At 56.3% G+C, this 26907-nt stretch overlaps 1 protein-coding gene across 4 annotated transcripts in view; it reads left to right on the top strand.

Annotated features, from left to right (window-relative positions):
- Window positions 1–2156: 2156 nt before the first annotated feature.
- Window positions 2157–26907, top strand: part of LOC144944555 (uncharacterized) — a 37613-nt gene continuing 12862 nt past the window's right edge. For 2 of the 4 annotated variants that reach the window (XM_078872817.1, XM_078872814.1), the window contains exons 1-16: window positions 2157–2758; window positions 9681–9878; window positions 10109–10228; window positions 10369–11619; window positions 14570–14672; window positions 15236–15453; window positions 15925–16074; window positions 16742–16953; window positions 18010–19144; window positions 19646–20881; window positions 21854–22020; window positions 22603–22751; window positions 23146–23502; window positions 23890–24037; window positions 24157–24496; window positions 24608–24904. In XM_078872817.1, coding sequence (XP_078728943.1) covers window positions 2575–2758; window positions 9681–9878; window positions 10109–10228; window positions 10369–11619; window positions 14570–14672; window positions 15236–15453; window positions 15925–16074; window positions 16742–16953; window positions 18010–19144; window positions 19646–20881; window positions 21854–22020; window positions 22603–22751; window positions 23146–23502; window positions 23890–24037; window positions 24157–24496; window positions 24608–24904 — 6265 coding nt within the window. In that variant the 5' untranslated portion in view covers window positions 2157–2574. The remainder of the gene's footprint in view (window positions 2759–9680; window positions 9879–10108; window positions 10229–10368; window positions 11620–14569; window positions 14673–15235; window positions 15454–15924; window positions 16075–16741; window positions 16954–18009; window positions 19145–19645; window positions 20882–21853; window positions 22021–22602; window positions 22752–23145; window positions 23503–23889; window positions 24038–24156; window positions 24497–24607; window positions 24905–26907) is intronic. The other 2 variants (XM_078872816.1, XM_078872815.1) reach the window with 2 other exon arrangements.

Raw genomic sequence — 26907 nt, 5'->3', positions numbered from 1 at the left:
ATGATGTAAGGATGATGGGGGAGAGGGTGATGGGGGAGCGGGTGATGGGGGAGCGGGTGATGGGGGAGCGGGGGATCTGAGGTGATGGGGGAGAGGGTGATGGGGGGGGGGATGTAAGGATGATGGGGGAGAGGATGATGGGGGGGAGGGTGATGGGGGGAGGGTGATGGGGGAGAGGGTGATGGGGGGGGAGGGTGATGGGGGAGAGGGTGATCTCAGGTGATGGGGGAGAGGGTGATGGGGGGGGGATGTAAGGATGATGGGGGAGAGGATGATGATGTAAGGATGATGGGGGAGAGGGTGATGGGGGTGAGGGTGATGGGGGGAGGGTGATGGGGGGGAGGGTGATGGGGGAGAGGGTGATGGGGGGGAGGGTGATGGGGGGGGAGGGTGATGGGGGAGAGGGTGATGGGGGAGAGGGTGATGGGGGAAGAGGGTGATGGGGGAAGAGGGTGATGGGGGAAGAGGGTGAAGGGGAAGAGGGTGATGGGGGAGAGGGTGATGGGGGAGAGGGTGATGGGGGAGAGGGTGATGGGGGAAAGGGTGATGGGGGAGAGGGTGATGGGGGGGAGGGTGATGGGGGGGAGGGTGATGGGGGAGAGGGTGATGGGGGAGAGGGTGATGGGGGGGGGAGGGTGATGGGGGGGAGAGGGTGATGGGGGAGAGGGTGATGGGGGAGAGGGTGATGGGGGAGAGTGATGTAAGGTGATGTGGAGAAGGTGATGTAAGGTTATGGGAGGGCGATGGAGGGTAATTTAAGGTGAAGTATGGAGGGTGAGTGGCGGGTGTGCGGGAGATGGGTGTGTGATGGGGGGGGGGAGAGCACAGTGCATCGGGCACTACGAACCCCCAGCTCCCCGAGATAAATTCTTAGCCACGGCAAACACCGACCCGCACTGACTCGTGCGGTGATGTGTGGTCAATCTACCCACGTGGTCAACGCGGCATGGGGAGGGGTTTCATCCAGCAGTGGCTATAATTGAATTACAATGCGACATCGAGACTGACTGATCTCGCTTAAATTGGGAATCATCGGTGAGTTTAGCCCACATACTTACGTAAGGTGATGGGGGAGGGTGATGTCATCAACATTAACCCTCCGTCACCCCCAACATCGTCTTGAACCACGCCTCTCATCATCGCCATCCGCTCCCCGCACCATCAACATTATCAACCCCTCCCCAATCACACATATCAACAACCAATCATCCACCACACCCCCACCATCATCATCATTTGCTCACTCCCCCATCATCATCATCCCCTCCCCCATCACCCCCATCCTCAAAAAGCCCCCCTCCCCTTCACCCTCCTTCCATCACCGACTCCCCTACCACCCCGCCTCTCTGGGCGAGCCCACGTGGTAAGTGCAGTTCAGTACAGTACTCGCGCAGTCTGCAGCGCAGTGTGCTTGCTCCCTTTGCATCTCGTTGCTCCGCTTTGCACCCCCCCCCCTCATGCTTCTGTACCTCCCAGATCGTCCCTGCACCTCCCCGATTCGTATTGCTCCCTTCCACACCTCCTGCTCGTTTGCTTCTCCCGTCATCTCTCTGCCCCCTCCTTCTGCACAGCTCTGCTTCCCTTGCAACTCCCCGCCTCTCCCTCTACTTCCTTACTCCGTTGTCCTTTTGCTCCCCTCGCCTATGCTCGCCCAGCCAACTCCATCCCTCCCTCTGGCCCTCCCTTGGGTCGATTCGGCATTAAATGAGTGCCTGGTGCAGTGTGTAAACATCAACACTTGGGAGACAAAGGCGGTCGGAAGTGATGCTGGCCACCACCGCCTCGTGTGCTATGCCGACCTAAATAGGTGCTCGCTGACAATACTAGTCCGAACAGTCTGTTAAAAGCTATATCGGGGATTTTTGTCTGTTCGTGTGTAAAGAGTAATTGTTACAGGTGTATGTAGTAGTAGCTTTTGATATTGTGTAGTAGCGTTGTATAGGTGTGTGTGTGGCAGGGTTTGGTACAGGTGTGTGTGTGGTACAGGTGTGTGTTTGTGACAGGGTTTGGTACAGGTGTGTGTGTGGTACAGGTGCGTGTGTGTGTGGCAGGGTTTGGTACAAGTTCGTGTGTGTGGTACAGGTGCGCGTGTATGGGTAGGGTTTGGTACGTGTGTGTGTGGCAGGGTTTGGTGCAGGTGTGTGTGTTTGGTACAGGTGTATGTGTGGTACAGGTGTATGCGAGTCCAGTCGGGTGATCCTAACCCGGCACTCTCTCATTCACTTTCCCACTTTCAGGCGGGGGGGCCCTTGGGCGCTTGTCTGTGCCTCCATCGCATGACGTGCCCAGGGTGAGAGCCTCCCACGGTGGGAGCGAGGTCCTCACACTCCAGGATCTATCGGCGATCCAGGCTCCGGGATTCTGACTCCAAACACCCGAGGATCAATAATTCCAGGTTCCAGGCACCGACGCTTGAGGCTACCAAAGTCCCAGCAACCAAGACTCCAGGCTCCACAAGCCAATAATCCTCCATGCGGCGTGCTCCAGGCCCTGAGGCTCCTCCAAGCTTTGGAATTGTGGCTCCAAGCTCGCCACACTCCAGACTCCTGTCCTAAGACTCCAGAATCCTGGAGCATGGACCCCCAGGATTTCTCCACGCCCGGCTCCGCGCCTCCCCCGCCGCTGAGTGCGGGGGGCCGGGTATCCTGTCATCCCGGCCCCACTGCTGGCCCCCCTTCTCATCTTCTCTACACCCCACCCAAGTACCTGGCGGCTCCCCACTTGCAACAGAAGCCCCTGCCCAGCGTGCACCCCGCAGGTGAGATGCGGGGGCCCACTACCCCCCCCCCCCCCCCCCCCCCCCCGTAGCGAACGCGGATTTTTAAATCCTTTATATTAAGTTCGCTTGCTTGCTTAGGACCGTGCAAATCTTTCGGTCGTTTTTGAACCCACTTCCCGTGATCCAATCGAGCTGATATTTTCCACACAGACTCGTTGTGCGTGACAATTGATGTTCGTGAAGAAATGTTTCCTAAATTTTACACTTTTTAGGACAAAAATATTATATTTAATTACCAATTGCTTAATGGTGCAATGCAATCATCTGACCCATAGGTGGTAGCCATCTCAAGCCAGAGGACAAGAGGACTCTAGCCGCCACGCATATAAAGGATTTATAGTGAAATATTTTTGTTTTTACGGGTTATACTTATTACAGGTGTGGTTGGGGGTGCACGGTCCTGTGTGTACTGCAGCCGAGCCTGGAGCTTGTCAAGGGGTGGATTTAATGTGGTTGCTGGGAGATTTGGAAAGTGGAGCTGGGGGGGGGGGTATTGGTTTGCTGGGTGGGTGCTAGGTGTGTACACGCAGACACGTGTGTTTTTGTGTGTGCGCGCACATGGGAGTGTAGCGGTGAGCGCTACGAAAGCCGGCGACCCCAGTTCTATTCCCGGCAACGGCCAACACCGGGTGACATGAGTCCCTGGTGCGGTGCGTAGGGAGACGAAGGCGACCGGCCGTGGTGCTGGCCACACTCCCACTCGTGTGCCGTGCCGGTCTTCATGTGTGCACTTGCCCTAACAGTCTGTTTAGGCTGTACGGGAATCTTTATCTTTTACACAAACATTAGCCATGCTTTAGCTCGCACCACAGGACGTGACTGCACACGTTAGCACGCGTGCACGCTGGTAAACACGCGTGTAACCCCCACATGCTAAATGATGGTGGTCTATTATAATCGCAATCTCATGATTACATTGTCCTAAAACACGAGTTGAGCCTTCTGCGCGGATATTAATTATTTTAACCAATTCTATGTTGGTGTTGGCGCTCGTGCCTCTCCACGGCAAGATGTGCGGAGATGTTAAATACCTCTCCTGGTACACAGGAGGTCCTGGGTTGGATCCCAACCCTGACGCCTGTATATTGCGAGTTTTAATGTCTCTCCCCCGTAGTATCATGGATTTTTCTCCGGGTCCTCCAGTTTATCCCTCCCACATTTAGAATCGACATGCGTTTTAAAAGTTGTTTTGTTGTTGCTATAAATGTCCACGCGGCGATGAACCACTTGGTAGTGCTATCATTTGTCGCTTTTGAAAAAGAGTTGCATAGATCGGTGGGCCTTGCCTGGTAATGTAACAAAAAATGTTTAGTTTAACTTTAGGAAAAGCGTCTTGAGACTGAGGCTCTCCTTTTAGAAACAAGGGTCGTATATAATGCCTTTTTTATATCGAAGGATTCCACGGTTTAATCGATTTTTTTCTACTCCATAGTTGACCGACTAAACGTAGCTACACTCGTGCACAAACCCGAACACGTGTACACACAGACTCGTGTAAACTCAACACGGGGACAGATTTGCCCCCCCCCCCCCCATCCGTATAAACCTTAACCGACTCTTAGGGCAAGTGCTGTTAGCGAGCAACTAATTGGGGGGGGGGGGGGGGGGGGTGGTTGGCCAGCATCACGCCCGACCGCCTTTGTCTCCCCAGTGGCGATGTTTACACACCGCACTAGATGCTCATTTGAGGTGGAGTCGATCTAGGGGGGAGGCGCAGGACCGGTTCAGATAATCGTGTGTGTACATGCGGTAGTGTAGCGGTTAGGGCGTTGCGCTATGAACCTGGAGACCCGGGTTCGATTCCCGCTCACGGCTAACACCAGTGACGATTATCTGAACCGGTCCTGGGCCTCCCCTAGGTCGACTCGGCCTGAAATGAGTACCTGGTGCGGTGTGTAAACATCGCCACTGGGGAGACAAAGGCGGTCGGGCGTGGTGCTGGCCACCCACCCCCTCGTGAGCCGTGCCGGCCTTCATAAGTGCTCGCTAACAGCACTTGGCCCTACAGTATGTTAAGGCTATACGGGGGATCTTTATCTGTATGCACTTGGGCACGTCCCCCACGAACCCGCCTCTCCCCTTGTGGTATACACTCGCATGTGCGTTCACGTGTGTGTGCGTGTGCACACACGCACACGCATGTGTCTGCACCCACAATAGACTCGCGTGGAGGCGCACAATCTCACCCCATGGAGGTCGTGGTTTTAGAAGAAGTGAGGGGGTGGGGGTGTGAGAAGATGGAGAGGAGAGGCGGGTTTCGTGGGAGACGTGCAGAAGAGGTAATGAGAGCAGGAGAGAAGACGCGGGAGATGGGGGGGTGAAGGGGAGGCGGAGATGTGGAAGAGGACGGAGGGAAATTGCAAGAGGAATGAGAAGAGAGCGGTGGGAGAAGTGGAAAGATGGTTTTGCCAAACCCGATGCAGCGGCGACTTTCACGAGGAATCTGTGGGGGAGCAGCAATGTGGCGTTAATGCCCCCCCCCATCCCTGCTCCCCCCCCCCATCCCTGCTCCCCCCCTCGTATAAGGGAATGAGGAGCCTGGTAGGGGAGGGGCTGTTGGGCTTACAGGCTCCTAACCCCTCCCCTCCACCCTCAATACAAAGCTTCCACTCCCCCACCCTCCCTTGTGTTTGCACTTGGGGTCTAAACTTGAACCGCGTCGGGCGAGGGGGTAGGGGACCCCTGTCTGGCCGTGCTGCTGCTGCTGCGGTGGGGGAGGCGGGGTCATTCGGGGACACGGGGCGTGGGAAGGTGGTGGCGGTGGTTTGATGGAGGTGGTGGATTTGGTGGTGTCGTTGAGATTTCGGGGTGTGTGGTTGAGATGGTGGGCAGTGGATTTCTGTTGATGGTGTCGATTGGGATGGTGGTGTGGTGTGGATTTTTGGCAGCTGTTGTGGTGGTTGTCTATGGTAGTTGGCGAGTACAGTAGTGGTGGTGGGAGGTTGTCGTGGATGTTGCTACCGTTGTGGTGAACAGAGTACAGTTGTGGTGGTAGTTGTGGTGGTGGCGGAGGTGCTGTGGTAGCGGCTATTGTCGTGGTGATGTGGTTGTGGTGGTGATCGGGGGAGAGGCACCACAATTGATGTAGAGTGGGAGAGGCCCGTAGAGGGGGTGGAGAGGAATGCATTGAGAGAATCGGCCTCTCCCTGTACCCCGCCGCGACTCTCACGGGCCCGAGTGAGAGCGTGCTGTGAAGGAGTGTGTGTGTGTAATGAGTGCTTGTGTGGGGAGCGGTGGCGCAGTGGTTGGTGCGCTACAAACCCGACGATCTCGTAGCCAAACATCGGTGACGAATCTTCTGAACTGGCCCTGGCACTGCGTCTGAAACGTCGGCACTCTCTCTCGCCCCTCTACCCGCCGGCGAGACTAAGAAAGGTTCTGGCCACACCAACACCACTTGCCCCAACAGGCTGAGGCTATACGGTGGCTGGCTTTGTCTTTGTGTAATAAATGTGAGTGTAGAGAATGTTGTACGTGCGAGAGATGTTTTTTTTAAATCTGTAACCCAGAGGATGTCGGAGATGGGAAGCGGTGGTTTGGTGCGCGGCCTTGGAAACTCTGACCTTGCGTTTTTAGATTCGGCGAGTGATTATCTGAACCTGTGGTTTGACCTTAACCAGTCACTGGTTGCTTTTTGGCGGTCCCTCCCACCCGTGCTGCCCTGAATAGGTGCTTGCTAACAACACTTTCCCTAAAACGGCCTTATTTAAAAGCTACACGGGGAATAATAGTTTTGAGGGTTAGGTTTTTAGTGCGTGCATTTATGCACTTGGAGTACTGTGCATAGAGAATATGAACTTGTATTTTGCTTTTGTTAGAGCTACTGAGGACGGGGTCTCAAAGCAGCCGGCTACAAATCGCATGATTTGACGTAACTGATCAGAGTGCAACACGTATCCTTGTCAGAAATCCATTTCGACTGCAGGAATCTGCAGCATGGAGGTTGAACACTGGATAGAAACTAAACAAAACATTATCCGATGCACAAGTTTGTACTTGTGAACAGTTTCAGAGGCTGTACATTGTGTGTGTGTGTGTACGAGGGTGCATGTAAAGGTGTGTCCATGACATTGAGCGTTTACACTAGGTGTGTGTTGTTTGAAGGGAGTTGAAGAATAGACGAGGGGGCTGGGTTATTAACCAAACACCAACGGCCACATCCAGAGTGACATCCACTCACCCCCTACACCCACACACCCTTACCCGCGCTCCTATGCCCGCACCCATAAAAGCAACCCTCCCATAAGACCACCCCCACTCGCATCCACTCCCATACCCCCTCCCCCATCCACACCTCCACTCACAAATCCCCCCCCCCCCACCCCTTTACTCGCACCCACAGAGGGATGTGTAAAGTTGGGAGCCCGATGATGGGGGGGGGGGGGTGACGATAACTAATGGGCAAAATCACTCCGGGTAACCTGTAAGAACACCTGTATCCGTTCCTCGTGACCTGCTAGGAGCAGCGAGTCTTCCACGCCTCCGCAGTGAACCTAGTCTGGCACAAGTTGTCGTGGTGAAGGCGCACCGCCACTTGGTGAATGGCGGCCGTTGTGGTTTTTCTGAAACGACAACCAACTCCACCACACCTGCCATCACAATCACTGCCGCTACCACCCCCACCGTCTGGACCGTGTCTGCAGAAATCGTTAGGAGCGATGGTGGCCGTACAAAGTCTGCGTGTGGTAGATTGCCGTGCCCGGGGGATGAGTGGTTTTTATGCCGGGAAAGCTTTTCGAGTCTCATGACTGTCTTTCAGGAGAATCCTACCATTTTTAAATCCTTTATAATAAGTTCGCTTGCTTGCTTACGACCGTGCAAATCTTTCGGTCGTTTTTTAACCCACTTCCCGTGATCCAATCGAGCTGACATTTTCCACACAGACTCGTTGTGCGTGACAATTAATGTTCGTGAATTTTTTTTTTCAAAATTTTACACTTTTTAGGACAAAAATATTATATTTAATTACCAATTGCTTAATGGTGCAATGCAATCATCTGACCCATAGGTGGCAGCCATCTCAAGCCAGAGGACGAGAGGACTCTAGCCGCCACGCATATAAAGGATTTATAGTGAAAAACTTTGTTTTTACGGGTTATACTTGTTATTTTTTATGCAGTAGCAGACGAAGGTTGCTGTGTAGATTGCAATCGAGGTAATTCTGTGCGAACTCCTATTTTGTGTCGTAGGGAGTGGCACTAACGAACCCGGTGACCCGAGTTCGATTCCCGCTCGCCTCCAGAACTGGCGAATATGCAGACTGGTTCTGGGCCTGCCCTAGGTCGGCTCTGCCCTAAACGAGTACCCTGTGTGACCATGTAAACCTCAGCACTGCGGAAACCCAAAGTGGCCAGTTGTGGTGCAAATGGCACTTGCCCGAAGGCTACATGGGGGCGCTTTGTGTTTCTGCATGTGTAGGGGAGATAGTAAATCACTGGTTCAGTCTGATCAATTTTTATAACCGCTTCCAATCAAGGGTGAAAGCATTGACGATGCATGTTTTAGTTGTGTAACGTGCGGTCACCATAACTCCTTAAGACGATTCGGTATGAACTAACGCTTCTCATCCAGTTGTATTGCTACTAGCTGCTCACTCTAGAGAAAATAGGCAAAAATTGATGGAAAGGTTCCTCCCAAAGGGGTTTTCCAAAACATGATGACATCCTCTGGCAATGCGCGTACCCGTCACCTGCTATGTGGTCTCCCTTCTCGACTTTACGCGCATTGTTACCACCAATCAAATGGTTCTGAGGGCAAGCCATGCGTGTGCATGCTTTTTCGTCCTTGTATTTCCGTGGATGCTACGTACGGAAATACCAGTGGCTGTGAGTGGGGGAGTCCACGTCAAATTATTGTGCACAATATAGATTTTTTTTTTTTAAACCCACGTTGAATTTTGCACACCGTTTGCCTAAATGTTTCGTGAGCTTGACGGGCGGCCCTGCGGGGATGGTGTTTCCTGCGAGTCATGAGGTTTGTGATTTCAAATCCAGGAGGCAGGCCTGGTCCATTTTTTTTTATAGCACTGCCTTTTGTTATAAATGATAACAATGTGATTTTTTTTTTTTCAAATGTTTCAAGGACCTTCTCAATTGTGGCAACCGAATTCTGGAATGATTGTCATCTCTTCCGACCCAGCCTTCGTCTGCATTTGGGGGCATTAATATCGGCGACTACTGCCACGCTTGCATGCCATTTTTTTGTACAACCAATTGACTGGAGCTTGAGGCTTGATTTTCAAATTGCGGAATTGCAACTTATTCTTGATGGGTTTTTTTTTAAATACCACGCGGTTTTTTTTTTCCCCTCGCCAGTGTCGCGCGTAATTTGTCTTTTGGATTTCCAGCTTTACTTCCTTTGTACATAGTTCTGGTGGTTTATTACTTTCATATTTTTTTACAAGTCATCTTAACATTCCCCTGCTTTTGTTCTACTAAGCCCGCTGTAAACCCTCCCTTTCCTATCCGCCGTTCTTGCGGCTGAATCGCCCATTCTAACCTCGTCACCATGGGAAGAAATAAATGAGCTTCTAAGCTCCAATAGTCCTTGCCCAAAATCGACCTGACAACAGATTTGCCGCGATGCGCGTATGAACTTGTAACGACACCAAGCGCTGTCTGCTTCACAGCGGACCGCTAAGATCCCGTGACGTCACTCGAGTGTCGGCCATTGCATGCGGGCGTCACGTGTCCATGTTTTCCAAATTTTTTACAATTGCACATTTTGAATCTACATGGCCCTTCTAATTCTCCCCCCCCCCATCCCCAACAACTTGGCAGGACCCTACTGAAAAGGATTTGTGACTGAGGCTGGGTAAACAAGTGGGATAAAAAAAAAAATCCCATAACTGTGAATCCCTTTTGGCCACCTCCCCCCCCCCCCCACCCGCATGCTGCTGCAGGGAGCCCTGCCCTGGGGGCACCCACTGCGTTCCTGGGCAGCTTCCTGGGGGGCCCTCTGGGTGCTCCACTGGGGGGGGGCTCAATGGGGGGCTCGGCCACACCGCCCGCTATGTCGAGCTCTGCTGAACGTGGATTCCAGACGGCACCACAGGGCGCCATGACGCACGTGTGGGCGGCGCCACCACCACCACACGACGGTACGTAATGTCCGTGTGTGCGTGAATGGTGGACTAGTGGTTCGTGCACCGCACTACGAATCTGGCGACCTCGCGTTCCATTACTGGTGGGGCTGATTGATGGTGATGTAAGTGATGATGGTGGCGACAAGTGGTGCTGGTAATGAAGCTTGCAGTGATGAACGTGTGATTTCGGAAGATGATGATGGTGGGGGGGTGGGCCCGGTTGTGTGCTCACTGCTGTTATACAGGCTTCTCCCATTTGCCGAGCAGTGGGGGGCTCTACCCCCCATACCTTGCTTTGGGGCCACTGGACGGCACGGGGCCCACGGCGTCCCCCTGTCTGTCGCGGCCGCACGACCCCCACACAGGTACGCCGCATTTCTGGCCAGACACGACTCTGACCCCACTGAGCTAGGCTGCCTGTAGCAGCGGTTGGGTGGGGATATGTGCACTCGCCTGCGCCGTTCCCAGTGATGCGTCCGGGGCGGGTCTCTCTTTCTCCTGGCAGACGGTGCGTTCGGCGGGGCTCCGCCGGTCCAGCCCGTTCTCCACCGTGATGTCGTAGTGCCGGCAACCTCCCGGGCGCCGCGAGAGGGGCGGGCGCTGGCCCGGACCGGCGCCCGTGACTCTGAGCGTCCCTCGTCGGCCTGCGGCACCCCGAGGGTAGTGCGGGGTGACCGCCGGGGCAGGGCGGGCACCGCCCCGGCGGGGGAGCCACCCAACCGCGATGGGGCCCCTGCCTGGGATGCCGGCACCAGAGTCGTCTGCTCGGTGCAACCGCCAGGCAGAGTTGGTGATGGCGGCGGCGGCGATATGACGAGATCCGGCGATCCCAAACCGGCGAGGGTGGTGCGTTCGCACTCCATGTGTGTCGGCGAAGACGGGTTCGCCCCGGACGAGAGGGACGACACGGTGGGCGCCGGGGTGAGATCGGCAAAGCCCAGGGAGCGCCAGTGTGCCGGCGCCATTAGCTCCTATGCATCGTGCGGGCTGGGCCACCCAGGGCGGCTGCACCACAACTCGGTAGCCCACGGCAGTGGTGGCGAGCACCGTCCGGCGGCGCCCACGTACATGCTGTCGGCGGGACACCAGGACCCCGATGGTGGTGGTGGTGCCAACGCCCGGTACGACCTCGCCGCGTGGCAAACGCAGCGGCCGCCCGTGCTGCTGGCGCTGGAACCCACGCCTGGCGAGACGCCGGCTATCAGAGGCCTCCTGCAGTACAGCGACTCGTTCTCTTCGTCGGCTTCGTCGTCGCTGTCTTCATCGCCGTCGCCGTTTGTGCCGTCCAACGGTGCCACTGCCGCCTCCGGTCAGAGGAGTCCGTTCGGCGGGCTGGGCCGCGTGCCACGAGGCCCCGACGGCACGGCGGGGCCGGACACTTCCAGTGCTTGCGGTGACGCGTGCCACCCCCCAAGCGACGCGGCCGCCCCTTCAGTCGGCGCTGGCGAGGTTAGACACCCGCCCGTTGGTATCGCCGTGGCGGTTGCCAGGCAGAGGGGGGATCACCCCCACCACCACAACAATAACCACCAGCAGCACCACGATGACAATCGCCATAGCTATGACAATAACAGCCATAACCAGCAGCACCACACTGTTCTGAAGTCTCGGGCCGGCACGCCCTCCTGCACAGCCTCGTCTGGTGGTGCTGCCGTGTCAGCCGGCGGTGGTGGCGATGGTGGTAGTGGAGGTGGCGGTGGGTTCCAGACATCCGAACGCAGGGTGCGGCACCCAACTCCTACCGGCGTACCCAAGGGTAAGGCCCACTTGATCCGAGACCTAAGCTGAACCTGACCTTGCATGTTGAACTTCTTTAGGAACGTATGTAGCCAACCGTGCTAATCGGAGGTGCAACCTTGCCTGCTCTAACCAGACCAACTGTGTGTGTCCCTGTGTCCTCTCCTCTATGTATGCATGTGTCTTCGTGTTGCACTGATTCTGTTTCCTATGGACAGCAACAACCAGCACTGCTGAAGTTGTACATTTGCTGAAGTTGTACATTTTGAAAAGAGGTCATAGGGCTGCTCGACGTGGTTCTGGCCACGCCACTTTGGCCTTCATAGGTGCTCGCTAGCTACACTTACCCCAACCAGTTTGAGCCCATAGGGGGTTCTTTGTCCGTGTGTGTGTGCCTGCATACGTGTGTGTTCCTGTGTGCACGCGCGCGTTTTAAAATTAAGTGGCATTTGCCACGATGTTTTTTTTTTCTGAGCGCAGGAGATGAGATCATGTGTACGCAGCTGTCTGCTCAATAGCGCCATTGTTGCGCTGCCACCGTCGCGGTGAGCGGCGCGGGTTTAATTTAATTCGCTATCGTGACGCCGCACCGGCAGATTTTAATCTGCAGCAGAGCGCAAACAGGTTACGGGGAAATGGGCCCTGTACTGACAGACGCGGGCACTTGCAGAGGCACGGAGAGACCAGAGGTACTGACGCGTATGAAGAGGCAAAGAATCGTGGCACATGTGGTGAGGTGCAGGGACCGACTAATGAAGAGAGACTGGAAAATGCATCCAGGACAGAAGCATAATTGTGGACGGAACACTAGAGGCACGGAAGTAAGAGTGAATAAATAGACGGGGGAATGGACGGAACAACAGATGCGGGCGGACGGACAGACTGGGTAGAACATTGCATGGGTTGTCTTCCCAGCTTCTCCGATTTCCTCGCACACAAAGCCAAACACTCGTCATTAATAATGTAGTTGGTCAATCATCCCAGTACGGCAGGACCCTCCTGAAAAATGAGTCGCTGGACGAGCAGAGTTATTTCGTGCGTGGTTTTTTATAAATGCAAAACTTTTTGGGTTCGTGCAGCGTTCGAAATGTGGTCGCAGCTCAAGATGCTACGCAAACAGTGGGCGCATGAATTTGTGTGACCTTTTCAAACCGTACATAGCCAACTCTGCTAATTACATGTTTGTTTCATGGTCTTAGAATGCATCTGGTTTCTATTCGAGTCTTTGGGTCCTAATATGATAAACTAAACCATTTTTCTTCTTGGTTCTTTCGGTAAAGTCACGTAGAATGCTTGCGTTGTGGCCGAAACGTCGTGAGAATTGTTTTAGTATTTTTTATTTCCATTCTACGTGACTTTACCGAAAGAATCAAGAAGATGAATCCCTGCAGTCACGAAAGCTTTAAATCGAAACTAAACCATTTTTATTGACCAGCTCAAGCCCACCTGAGCTATGTAGATATTTTTCAGAAGCGAACCTGGCCACAAAGGATAGTGCAACGAAGTGGCTTGTGGGAATGTATAGTGGCAGCCAAACACTCTAACGTATGTCTAAAATGTGAATGGGTAAAACCAGACGACCTGGATAGAAAAAAAAAATTCTGAGCGAGAGGCATGCACACTTGAAATCCACAATGGCTGTCTGAATGGAACCCACGACCTCTTGCATACCAAGTGAGGTAGTTACTACTCTTTGTTCTTTCAGTAAAGTCACGTAGGTAAAAAAAAAATGAAATTAAAATTTTAATTTCATTTTTTTTACCTACGTAACTTTACCGAAAGAACTAAGAGTGAATCCTTGCAGTCACGAAAATAACTACCTCTAGATTTGAAGCTATCTCGCCACCGTGGCACTTATGGGAGAGGTGAGAGGGAAGCGGAGAAGAGCTCACGAACGCTTGGGCTTTCGGTAAGGGAGTGGACGACACGGTCAGCTGGGGGAAGGGAGAGATTCGGTGTGTGGGGGGGGGCGGAGAAGAATGGGCGACGGCCCAATAGAGAGGGCTTCACCCGTCGCGACTCGGCTCCGATCTGTTTGAGAAATACAAAGGCGGCGTGCGGAGGAGCCTCTGCCAACGGGGAGCGGCATGGAGGGAGGAGCAGGCGGTGAGGTGGGGGGCAATTGGAGGTTCGTGGGGGCGGGGGGGGACTTCTCGCACCAATCTCCACTTTCGCGCGACCTCCACGTCTCGGTTTTCAGCCGGGAACGCCAAGTGACGACGCATCGATGCACAACAACAGCACGGTGTACGTCGGCATTAACAGGTGCTCGCTCGCAGCACTGCATGAGCGTGACGTAGTGTGGTTTTGAGCGGTGGTATCTATGGTGTGGGCAGTGGTGGTGTTTGTGGTGCCGAGGTTTGTGGATTGCGCGGTGTGCACCTTGTCTGGCACATCGCCCTGGTGATGTCGCCTCCACTGAACGGCGGTTGTTGTGGTGGTATGCGTAGGGTAGGGGGGTCTCCGTGGTGTGGGCAGGTGTGGTGTGTGGCGTTTAAGGTAAGTAGCTCTGCGCGGTGTGGTGGGGTAGTGTTTCCGTGGTGTGGGCAGGCGTGTTGTGTGGTGCATAAGGCAGGTAGCCCTGCGCGTGTGTGTGGTGGGGCAGTGTGCTCGTGCCAGCCACTACTTTTTTGTATCTTGTCTTTTCTATGGATCTGTGTCCAATGTCTGTGTCCATCTGTACTTCCATGTACTGTACCCGTATGTGCATGCATATCCGCGTATCTTCTTAAGTAACTATTTGTGTCCACACGTGTAAATACGTGTGCGTCTGGTCCAGGGCCCCGCCTCGGTTTACTGGTGTGTTTGTCAACATCGCCACTAGGGGGAGACAAAAGTGTCCAGGCGTGGTGCTGGCCACCCCCAACCCCTTATGTCATGGCCTTCCGAGCTACTACTCGCTAACAGCACCTTGTCCCAGCAGTCCTATTAAGGCTATACAGGGTGTCTTTGTGTGTGTGTGCGTGCAGGTTGTGTCCACGCAGGCCCAGTGCCAGAAGCACAGGAGGAGGAGGAGAGGGCGGCACGTGACCATGCAACTGAGCGAGCGCGGGAGCGTGAGCAGCTGCTCAGGTGAAGCCCCTTTAGCCCCCGAAATGCTTCGCCCGCTCCACCTCATCTCTCCAGTGGCGCTCGTCCCGGGTATAAACTGCCCTCGCTGCAGGAATATGGAGTTTCCATAACTTGCTCGGGATGCTGTAGGAGATTAATGCAATCCCCTGACCCCCACCCACCATGGCACTATTGGTGCGTGTTGCTGTCTTTTTGAAAGGTGAGGTTGTAATATAAGTAGTGGGGTGACGAATGGAGTAAGCAACTTGGAGGTTGTGAACGGAACATGGCATATCGGGATTGATGTTGGCGAATGATTGAAGCGGGCAGTATTCCCGATGCAAATGCCTGGCACACTGGGTAATCCCACGATTTAAGCAAACAGTATAAAAGCAAAATTTGCGTACAGAATCCAAATGTTTACGATTTGGGGAGAAAAAAAAATAATGAGTGACTTTAGCCTTTTTAACTTGATATTGAGCTTTTTGTAGGTCAAGGGTTGGCGATTTTGATGACTCTGAATCTCGTTTGTGCTCGTACCCCTCTGTGCTGGGGGGGGGGGGGGGGGGCGTCTCTGGGAACAGGGAGAACAAGGAGTTGGCAGAGTTTGCGCGCAGCCTCAGGCCTACCTCGTTCGCCGACCTGGACTCCAACCTCGTGGTGACCACTGGGGGAGGGGCTGCCCCCATCATGCACGCTGGCCAGTGGGGAGAGCTCGGTGCGCCGCACGCTCACGTCGCCCCGCACCATTGGCTGCCGAGGACCGAAAGTCCCTCGCTTTGGCTCGGGGCACCACCATACGGTGAGCGGTTCCACCCGTGGGCCCCGCCTTCTCAGAGCCGATTGAGTAGATTTTATCGGCTTCTCCGTTCTTCTTTTACTGCCCCCACAGTCTGGAACTCTGATCCCCCCCCCAACAGCCCATACTGTGCACTCCCTGTCCCTGTTCAAGTCCATGATGAAGATCTTCCTCGTCTTAGCTTCCTACGAGTGTGCCTCTCTCCCTCCCGTAGACTCTTTTGACTTGCATAGACCGATTTTATACTCCCGCAGAAACTCGGACACACATAGATCTACCATTTATCTTTTACATATGTGGTTCTATAGCTCTGAGTCTATGACAGCATGTATAACTCCACATCGTACCTTGTTTTATGGACAGGCCTCGTAGACAATTATTTGAACCATAGATGCCGGCTGCAGATTGACTGACTGCGTTTTGGCATAGGTAGATCACTGGTGCGTCCCTCCCCTTGCATGTGTGTGTGCCCAGGCCTGGGCGGCCTCTCTCTCCACCAGAGTATGGCAGGAGCGTTCCCTCCCGGCCTGGCGGCGCCGCCTGCCACTCCGAACTACCAGCTTGCGCGCGACCCAGCCACAGGCCACCTCGTGGTGGTGCCCGCCGACTTCCCCTCTCACTACGGTAGCATGGACACCTCCACATGCGGCCCTGCACGCACGCATACGCCCACTATATCTTGAGGCTCGGTTTTGAGTCTGTTTGCTTAAGGTTTGGGCCTAGAGCAGGGGTGGGGAACGTCCGGCCCGCGGGCCGTATAAGGCCCGCGAAATCATTTGGTCTGGCCCTGCCAAGGCAACCGCAGGCGGGACTCGAAATTCAATAAATCTAGGAGAAAACCTGGAAAAGCAGTTGCGAGTAGCAACATCGTCAATACCAGCTAACATCGCACGCCTCCACTAAAGAGAAGCAGTTCCAGCCATCACATTAGGGGTGAGTTAAATGTTTGACCAAATATAACAGGCAAATTTTTAAGTTGATAATTTTGTATGGCCCGTGAATGATGTTATAAATATCTAAATGGCCCTTGGCAGAAAAAAGGTTCCCCGCCCCTGACCTAGAGCATCGCATCCACTAGGTCCCGTCGACCAGTGATAGGAGAACCACTCACTGGGCTGCGTACCAAGCAATCGCTCTCTGCTAATGTCCAGTGGCCAGGGCTGTCCGAAATAGTGCTGGGTCACCCACCTTAATCTCCTCCGCACTGACCAACGGGGTGAAGTATGGTTATATAGCCCTCTTGACGGGCACTGTACGCGTCCTCGCGATGACCCCATTTCCCCTCTGCCAGCGGCAGAACTTCTGGAGCGAACGCCGCCCCCGCTGTGGCCACCGCTGCTGGCAGGGGGGGCGCCCGCCCCCCACCACCACCACCCCCTGTCGCTCACCTACCAGGCGATGCTGCGCCAGCATGAGCTGTACGTGGCTCATCAACAGGCCGCGGCCGCGGCAGCCAGCGCCCACGCCCATGCCCTGCAGCTGCAGCACACTCCGCACATGCAGGCGAGTGGCTGTGGGGAGAGGTACAGCGAGGTCGGGTGTGCCCCAAGATTGCCGGCTGCTGAATATTTTTTCGCGTGCCGTGTGTGTTGCCTGTGTAATGATTGGATATATCCGGGTTGTTGATGGATCACACCTCGTTACGATGATTGACTCTACCGGTCCTGGCCCATAGCCAATGGGGGGAAGTCTAGGGGCGTGGCCCTGACGTAATGGGAAGGTGACATCTGTAAGTAGAGGATTGGATCTGCTGGCTTTAGCCGCAGCCAATGGGGGGGACGAGTCAGGGGCGCGGTCCTGGGAACGTACGAAGGAGTCTAGAAGATTCCATAGAGGTTAACCAGGATTGGTGGAAAGGTACCACGTGACCCGGGTATTAAAAGGGGTGGAGACGGACAACACGTGGTCAGATCTGGAACGAACGGAGGGTGAGGCCACGCTGGAGCGGGGTCCAGGCTGCCACGTGGCCGCGCGTGTCTCTCTCCCTCTCACGCTGTCTGTCAGCAGCGTGAAGGAGTAAGACAGGAGTGTTGTGAACAAAAGACAAATAAAGACCGGATTCCAGAAGTCGCTTCCACGACCTTTATTGCACCTGTAATAGGGGGAGCGGTAGGATAGTGGGATAGCGCAGCCAACATCGGTGACGGATAACTGAATCGGTCCTGGGCCTCCCCGAGATAAACTCGACCATAAATTATTATCTGTATGCGATGTGTAATCATTATCTTGGGAGGCGTGGTGCTGGACACATTTAAAAAAGTCAGCTCTTGGTATGCATTTGGGCTTTTGTATAAACAACGCAACACACACACACAAACCTGAAATAGATTTGAGATCTCGTACAGTGTCTGACTTGGAAGATTGAGCCTGGTTTCGTGATACTTTTTGGAGACTGCCTTGGAATATCAGAAATGTCAATACAACATTGCATTCCTAAATCTCATGGCTTACCCCCCCCCCCTCGCAAAGCCCGACCTAGAAACCCGTGCGTTGTTCGACTGCACTCATAAAATCGGCACCAAAGCTGGCAAGTCACGTGACCACCGTCTCCATGTGCAGGACCACGGAAGGCCACCCCCAGAGCCGCCTCCGCTGCTGCTTTCTGACGAAAACGATCGCGCAACACCGGCGGTGCTGCCCAAGCAGAGCGCAGTCTCCCCGCCGCCGCCCACGCCGCCCGGCCCGAGCCCCTCCCACGCCGGCTCCCTGGCGCTGCCACCACCGCCGCCGCCCTTCCGCTGTAAATCCCCCCGACGGCCGGGGCCCCCCCCTGCCCTCGACCACGCAAAGCCCCCCAGTTTCCCGGACGACGCCGGGCCTCCCCCACGGCTGCGCCGGGAGGACGATGGCCAGGAGGCGCCTGCGCCACTCGGACGGCCGGGCTCCCTGTCCCCGCCGGCGCTGTCGCCACGGCAACTTCAGCCCGGCAACGCCGAGGCCGGAGAGAGAGTGGCCAGGGGTCGGAGGTCGCCGGCGCGGACTTGGAATATCCGGCGCCCCCGTTCGGTTCCACCGTTTCTGGACAAGCGACTTTCGGGAATGGCGCAGCAGCACCAGCAGCAGCACATTGCGAAGCTGCACGATGTGCAGCAGCTGGACGCGGTGCACCAGCAGCTGCACGAATCGCAGCACCACCAGCACCACCACCACCATCAGCATCATCGGCAGTATTCGGAGCGGCAGCAGCTGGAAAAGCACGACCAGTGGCAGCAGCTGGAAGAGCGGCAGCAGCGGCAGCACCAGGAGCAACAGCAGCTGGAAGAGCAGAAGCGGCTGGAAGGGCAGCAGCACCAAGAGCATGAGCAGGAGCGGCAGCTAAAAGAGCAGGACCTGCATCGGCGGCTGCAAGTGCATCGTGAGGAGCTGCAGGAGCAGCTGCGGCAGCGGCGTCTGGAAGCCCAGCAGCGACGGCTGGAGCGGCAGCTACATGAGCAGCTGCAAGAACGACAGCGGCATCGGCGGCTGCAAGAGCATCAGTATCAGCTGCATGAGCAGCAGCGGCTGCAGATGGAGAAGCTTTTGCTGCACGAGCAGCAAAAGCAGCACATACGTCAACTGCAACAAATGCATCGGCAGCCGCAGGATGAGGTGGCGGCGTTTGATTCTGGGAGGGGATTCCTGCTGCCCCATGGCCTGCTGCCCCCCTCTTCGGCGTCGTCGGGACTCCCGTGGCCTCCCCCTCTGTGCCGACACGGTGAGTCCGGTAGTCTGGCCGTGTGCTCGCGACTTTTCTGGTGGCCGTGGGTGGGGGATTTTACCCGGGTGTGGCGGCGGTGGTGGTGCAGTGCTTTGGAGACGAGGGTTGGTGGATCGTACAGATTTGTGAAACTTGCAAACTTTGTGCGCTGTGATAGCTGGAAGATAAGAGCACGACAAGTAGATTTGTGGACTTGTCTGCCTGGAGGGATGATCACCCATACCCCAGTTTCTTCCCACGGGAAGCCAAACCTTACTTTAGAATAATAAAACAAGCCTGTTCTTTGAGCCTTTCCAGCATACATAATTAAGTAACTTTACTGTTGAAATCCCATTTCAAAGCTTTGTCATTTGGTCCCTTGAACACATTATTTTGGACCTGCTGTCCCGCAATGTAGAGTTTTTGTGCCGTCTTGTCTCGCGTCCCCTCGTTTGTCTCCTCCTGGAGTTTTCTTCCCTGTGCCATTTCGGTAACCTCCTTGGCATCTCCCTTTCCCAGCAGACGGAGTCTCCGCATTCTCCCCTCCGCCAACCTGGGCCTCGCGGACCCTGCAGCCCGTCGCCACCGAGACTGTGGCGCCAGAGTCGTGCCGGATGAAACGGAGGCCCCAGTCGGCAGAGCTGTCCTCCACCGTGCCAGAGTCGTTCGGCGCCGAGAACGGTAACAACGACGTAAAAACTCCCGTATGGGAAGGCGACGTCACGGCGGGACGGCACGAGACGATGGAGCCAGACTCCACGGACGCCCCCGATCCCGCCGGACGCAACACTGATCTCCTCGTCTCCTCGACGTCATCGGTAGCGGTGGCCGGCATCCTTGAACCGACACAGCGTCGTCGTCGTCGGCATCGTCACCGTCACCATCACGATCTCCAGGATCCCCATCGGCGTTACGAGGAGGAGCAGCAGCAGGTGAGGCTGCTTGACGACGGAACACCAGGCCGTGCCTGGGCTACCCAGCCCGACCCAGGGCTCCCCGACAGCACTGCCGCTACACCGGCTGTGGAGGACCGGCACGGCCCACTGCTGCCACCGCCGCCGCCCACCACCGCGGCTCGGCAAAACCAAGGCAACGACGCAGATGCTTGTGCGTCGCCGCCAGAGGCCCGCCCCGCCTGCACGTCGCCGCCGCCGGAGGCCCGCCCTGCCTGCACGTTGCCGGAGGACCGCCCCGACTGCTCGTCGCCGGAGGCCCGCCCTGCCTGCACGTTGCCGCCGCCGGAGGCCCGCCCCGCCTGCTCGCCGCCGCCAGAGACCCGCCCCGCCTGCACGTCGCCGCCGCCGGAGGCCCGCCCCTCCTGCTCGCCGGAGACCCGCCCCGCCTGCACACCGCCGCCGGAGGCCGGCCCCGCCTGCTCGTCGCCGCCGGAGGCCCGCCCCGCCTGCACGTTGCCGTCGGAGGCCCGCCCCGCCTGCTCGTCGCCGCCGGAGGCCCGCCCCGCCTGCACGTTGCCGCCGCCGCCGGAGACCCGCCCCGCCTGCACGTTGCCGTCGGAGGCCCGCCCCGCCTGCTCGGGGCTGTGGGTGCTAGCGGAGGCGACGACTGTCGCCGAGCCCCTGCCTGTGCCGGTTGCTGCCCCCAACCGCAACGGAGCCGATGGTCAGTTGCCACCGGAGACAAAAGCGCGGTCCACGCCATGTGTGGCTGAGCAGTGGACGCGGGAGGGAGGGCTGGCACTGCTGGGGGAGATTGCTGGGGTGGAGCTGGGGGCGTTGGCAGAGGGCGGCTTCATGGGTGAGTGAGATGAGTTTGCAGTGGCGCTGCCTCCAGTCCATCTTGCCGATTCGCTGCTCCTGATTTTTTTTTTTCTGCAGGTCTTGAGCAAAATAGTATTTGGCCATCTTGCACAATGCAAGCAACAAGTGGACACCGTGCCCTCCACATATGTCTCTCCACAAGAAAATCTAAATATTGTACCTCGCCAGCTTGGGTGTCGCAGAGGATTATCTCCCTATAAAGTGTTGGGAGTTCCCCAGAATTCGCTCGAGCAAGCCTAAGCCTCTGCTGACGAGACACCAATGTTGAAACCATTCCAGAGTTGAGCTTGTGTTACTGACATTCTGCACTCCCAGGTGGCTGTCCTAATGGAATGCGTAAACAAACGCTTGTATTTAGTTCATGTATGGATTATTTGATCGCAGTTGTGGATCGATGGGCGCCAACTCGCGTCGCATCCGTGTGCCAGAACCACAGCGCGATAGCCGTCGGCTGCAACACGCCCAGAGAGCGCAAAGAAGCATGCTTGGCATTTGTACTGAGACCCGGAGGAATACGTGGGGGATTAGAGAATGCACACAGGTTACAGACATTGCTGACTGCTGAGAAAACTAAGTGGAAATGTGTCGTAACACTCCACCACCCGACACGACCAATCAATAAAATAGTGTCACGTTGACAAAAGACAAATGGTTCACTACTTTAGCCCACCGGTGTGAAGAGTGAATCTACAACATTTACAATTTTTGAGTACGACGTTTCGCTGGTAATTACATCCAGCATCATCAGGCAATTTGTCGACACTTTTCTAAATAACGCGATCTAACCCAAAAACCTTTTTATGAAATAATATTGGTCGCGAAAGCCTACGTGATACAAGGTGCTCGTCTGAAATGGAAACCACAGGTGCCAAATGGCTCTGTCCTTCGTCCAGCAGTGGATAGATCGTAGCTAATAGTGACTGTGGTACTGCCCCCAATTGTGCTGCAGGGCGGAGCGGGGGACTGGGTGACCTCTTGACCCTGTGCCGTGTGGCCGCGCTGCTGGCCTGTGCTGACGGCATCGCCACAGGAGACGGAGGCCCTGGGCCTCGGAGGCCCCAGCACCTCCTGGACCCCACGAAGCGCTGCAGCTGGCGGCGGCGACGCGGCGCGCCGGTGGGTGGGACATGCACAGCGCGTCGGCGTGCCCGTGCCTAGCTACGTGTGACAAGTGCGGTGGCGTAGTGGTTGGCGCACCGCACCATGAACCCGTAATCGTATAATAAGCAATTTTCATTGGTCGCGAGAGCTCCCTGGGTTCACAGATTTGCCAACAGCAATCTGACTGGCAATCTTCACGTGTGCTGCAGTCCTCGGTGTATCGGGGCTCGTAGTGATGATGCGGTGTCCACAACCGCTCTACGAGCCGGCAGACCGAGACGATTTGTGGACTGCGTCTCGCAGCATGCGTCGGGGTTACTAGAGTAGCCGATTTACAGTACCTGGAGAGACAAAGGTGGCCAGGTGTGCTACTGTCCACACCACCACCTCGTAGGCACTGCCCACTTAACAGCCTTTGCCTCGATGGCCTGGGTGACCTAAACAGGGGGGGGGGGGGGGGGGATCTTCTGTCTTTCATTGTATGTTTGGAGTGAGATAGGTAGGCGAGTGAAATGTAGTAAATTGGCGACGGTGAGGCGCAGCAACCTGCATCTCGTACACGCTGGACCTTTGTCTGTGTGCCACACTTGCGTCCAGGCCTGCGGACGCCGCCGTGCGTTGCTGGAAGTCGAGGGGCCCCTGGAAGTGCAAATCCGGCGCCGTCTTGCCACGCTGCAGCGCCGCTACCGCCACCGTCAGCGCCAGCTCGCGTGCCTCGTCCCTGCACCCAGCCAGCCCACCAGCGAGTAGGTGTTGTCGTGGTTACAGGGTGGCGGCTGTGGTGGTGGTGGAGGTCGCCCGACCCACTTTGTGGGGGAAGTAAAATTTGTTGCTGATACTCGTTGGTAGTGGTGCAAAAGCACAAATAATACTCATTCGTCAATAACACTGGGCTTGAAAAAAAATATATATTCAAATGGTGGTGTTTCGGGCAATGGCTCTACTTCATAGCACGTGGGGCAAGTTGGCAGTGGTTGTCCTACGGAGAGCCTTGCCCCCGCCATCTGAATGTGGAATTTCCACCACTGGCTCGGCTGTGAAATGGGAGATGAGCACCATCTAGACTCTCGTTGAAGTAGGAGATCGCGTTGACGTTCTAGACTTGTCTGCAGCGGTGCCAAATCCGGAATGTCGTTTCAGGTGCCACCTGCGGGAACCGGCCACTCCGCTTTCCCCGCTGGTGCCAAACCCGCCGAGGGACGTGGCCAGGGGGGGTGCAGAGAAGCCTCTCCACCGCCTGGTGGTGGAGGGGAGGAGGCTGGAGGCGGTGGTCGCTCTGGGAAGGAAGGTGGTGAAGGTGGAGCGCAGCCGAGGGGACAGAAGGGTGGACATGGCGGAGGAGCTGGACGAGGAGAGGGAGGATGAGGAGGACTACGAGGATGAGGAGGAGCGGGGCGAGGACGGCCTGGGCCCGGTGAAACGCGGCCGGGGGCGGCCCAGGAAGAGGAAGCGGTCGTCGCCATCGCCCCCTCTTCCGATTGGTCAACCGCTCATCGGGTGAGTGTGATGTGTGTGTGGGGCGGGTAGCGGTTTGTCAAAAGTAGATTCTTCTAATTCTCGCGGTTGTTTGTATCGGTGGAAGCCATGTTTGGTGATGGACTAACGCTCCATTTCAATGAAGTGGTCGGCAGCGAACAGGACTTGCAATCTAGGTGGCCGGTACATCTCCAGGTGCGGCAGTTCAACCAATGGGGGGGGTTGGGGGGGGGGGGGGAAGAGTTTCACAAAGGCACTACCCCACCCACACACCTGTTTACCCAGTGCTGTAAATGGTCTTGTGTGGGTATAAATTCTGTGGCGCTGCGGGGAGTGGAAGCCCTACCGCCACCAGTGGTGCAAGCGAACAACTTGCAGCACTGCAACTATTTCTCCCCCCACCTCCAGTCGGGGTGAGGAGCGCATGCGAGCGCTCTTGGCCAAGAAGAAGAAAAAGAAGAAAAGGCAGAGTGGCGACTGTGCACCCCCCAGCAGGAGGAGCCAAGTTCGCCTCCTGCCCAGGGTCGCCCTGCGACCCACATCCCCAAATCACACGGTCAGACACACTCCCCCCCTCCCCACCCATCGTGTCTGCCGTGTCACTGCCGCACGTCACGTTTGTGAACGCGAGTTGCGTGACGACGATGTTTTCTGGTTTGTCGCGCTCTTCCCCAGGCCGCGCCCTGCACACGTGCACCCGTTGTCCCCGCGCGTCACCGTCACTCTGACCGCTCGCCGGCGCCGTCTGGCCGCTCCCTCGCCACGCCACCGGCACTCCCGGCGGCGGCGCCGCCGCTCGGCGTCTCGCTCTCCTGCAAGCGCCCCACGCTCGGCAAGCCGCCGCGTCCTGCCGCGGGCCACGAGCGCGCTGGCGCCAAGCTCTCGCGGTCCGGCGTGCGACACCGCGGGGCTCCGAGCCCGGAGGTGGCGCGCGTGGGCAACCAGGATGGCGCTCGGGCAGCAGCGTCACGCGCTATTGCTTTGCACCGGTCCGACAGCAGCAGCTTCTCCTGCTGTGAGTCTCTCTCGCGCTCCCTCGCTCTCTCTCTCTCTCACGCTCCCTCGCGCTCTCTCTCTCGCGCTCTTTGGCACATGCAGACAGAGCGGCGGTCTCTGTGTGGCGCAGGCCTCTCCGACTCGGACCCGGACATGGACGAGCGCCGCACCGCACCTGCCTGGCCTCCGCACCCCGGGGCCGCCGGGGGGGGGGCCGCCTTCAAGACACCCACACCGCGGCAGAGGCCTCCTCAGAGGCCCTCTCAGCGGCGGCCCCAGGGGATGACACCGGCGGTGCCGCCCGGTAGCTCCGGGGCCCCTCGGGCCCTTGGGCCGCGGGGTCCCGCACGCGAACACAGCCTCTCGTCGGGGCCGCAGTGTTCGGACAGCGAGGGACCCGTGGACTACTGCCGCTCGGCAGCAGCAGGTTCCCAAAACCTCCACGAGACTCTCTGAGAATGGGGGGGGGGGGACCGGTGGGGTTGGCTGGTGGGGAGCGAGGTCTGTGTGTCCAAAAGTGTTTGGTGTGGATGTTGGGTACTGTGCGTGTGGGGGGAGTGTTTCTGGGCGGTATAGAGTTGTCGGGTGTGAGCATTAAAGCTCTCCAGGGGAACTTCGTTTTTGGTGTGAGCGTGTCGGTGTGCCAGGAATGTGTAAATTGTATGGCTGGTGTCGGGGAGTGAGGTAGACGGGAGGTGTGGAATGTACTTGCGTGTTGGTTGTCTGGATCAGAGAATGTGAGCCAATATCAGACGTATAAGTGTGGTGTCGTGTGCTTTTTGTGGTGTTTGATGTTGTGTGTGACTGGGAAATGCACGTGGTTGTGTGCTGGTCTGAGTTTTTTAGTATGACCATTCTGTGTATGTGGGGCAATGCCACTGTATGTGTCTGCGCGTACATGCATGTGTGTGTGTGTGTGTGCGTGCGTGATGGGCCTCTCCTGAGAGGGTAGGAGCCTCCTGTGTGTGGTACGGTGTGGCGCAGGATGATGCAGCGCGCCACAACCGGCCTTTGATAATCAAAGCTTCTCACCTCCTTGCTTTCCCCCTTCGCAATGGACTTGGCAACGTTTTAACATCGCAAAGCCACATTGGGTATTTAACCTTCGCCTCGCGGGCCATCTTGACTTGAAGACCGAGCTTAAGATGCCGTCTTTTGGTAAATCTCCGGTGGCAGTCAGTAGATTGTGTGGTTTTAGTTTTTAGGAGAGCCCAAGGGAAATTGGCGATGGGCTCAAATCCAGCTCTGGGTGTCAATGTTTGGGAGCCCCTGTTTTTCTCGATTAAAATTTCTCCTTGGCCAATCAGGTAATTTTTTTTTACCTTTTTTAACCTACCCACAATGCCATGTGCCTCGTCCCACAACCCCCTCCCCCGTTCTGTGTCCAGGATTTCTGCCGATTTCCCCCCCCGTTTGCTTTTTTGAAAAATAAAAATCGGTCGCCTCGATCGTCGTCATTTGTAAGCGATATGGGGCGGGGGTGGGGGGGTGCACGGATACCGAGTAATTTCTTCCGCTGTCACCGACCGCTCTTCAATGAACGCAACATCCTTCTGCTTCCTCGCATGGCAATAAAGCTCCTTTCCCTGAAACGTGGCTGCACAGCACCGACCTTGCCCTGACCTTGCGGTCGGGTCGCAGTCATGGCGCGCTCTGTCCTGCGATGCCGCGTCCCCCCCCCCCCCCGCCCCCCCCCCCCCCTTGCTTGTGTCGACTGACTGCTGATTGACGTGCGGTCTCCCACTTCCCCCGGGCGTGATCGGATGACTCGTCGGGATTCGGCGTTTGTTTAAAATGTGAGGATGGCTTTTTGTCTTCGTCTCATTTTTGTGTTGCTTCTCGATTTTTGGTCCACGTCGCCCACCCGCACGGTCTGCTCTAACGCGCAAGCGTGCGATTTCGCGCTGCAGTAGCGAACGAGTTGGCAGTGCCAGTGTGGGAATCGCTTTTTCTAATCGGCGAATCTGTTTTCTGCCTGGAAACGATTCGACATGCAGCAAGTCGCCCCTGTGGCGATTCAATTCAGGAATTGATTATGCATTTATCTCTTAACTCGATGAGACCCGTTTAAATATCACAAGCTCTGTAATCGCCTCCCTGCACACACTATAACGGGGGGAGGGACCCCAATGCCCTCCATCCACTCGACAGGCCGAACCATGAGCAGATGAGTTGATCTGGGTTGATGTTTAGACACCCGATTGACGTGTGGCCTGTAGGGTGTGGTGCGTTTGTGTGGGGAGCTGTGGACGCGTGGTGCAGTGCATGCTTGCATGCCCTCTGATGCACGTTCATGCGCGCACAAACACGCACACTTAAATTTACGTGTGCACGTAAAACGCATGCACCATCTAAAGATGTGTGACATGCACGCATCCTCACGCCTACTTAAATTTACGTGTGCACTTAAAACGTATGCACCATCTAAAG

Source organism: Lampetra fluviatilis, chromosome 35 (genome assembly GCF_964198595.1).
Source record: "Lampetra fluviatilis chromosome 35, kcLamFluv1.1, whole genome shotgun sequence".
Lineage (NCBI taxonomy): Eukaryota > Metazoa > Chordata > Hyperoartia > Petromyzontiformes > Petromyzontidae > Lampetra > Lampetra fluviatilis.
Note: the sequence above shows the minus strand (reverse complement) of the source record. Positions and strands in the feature narration are given on the sequence as shown.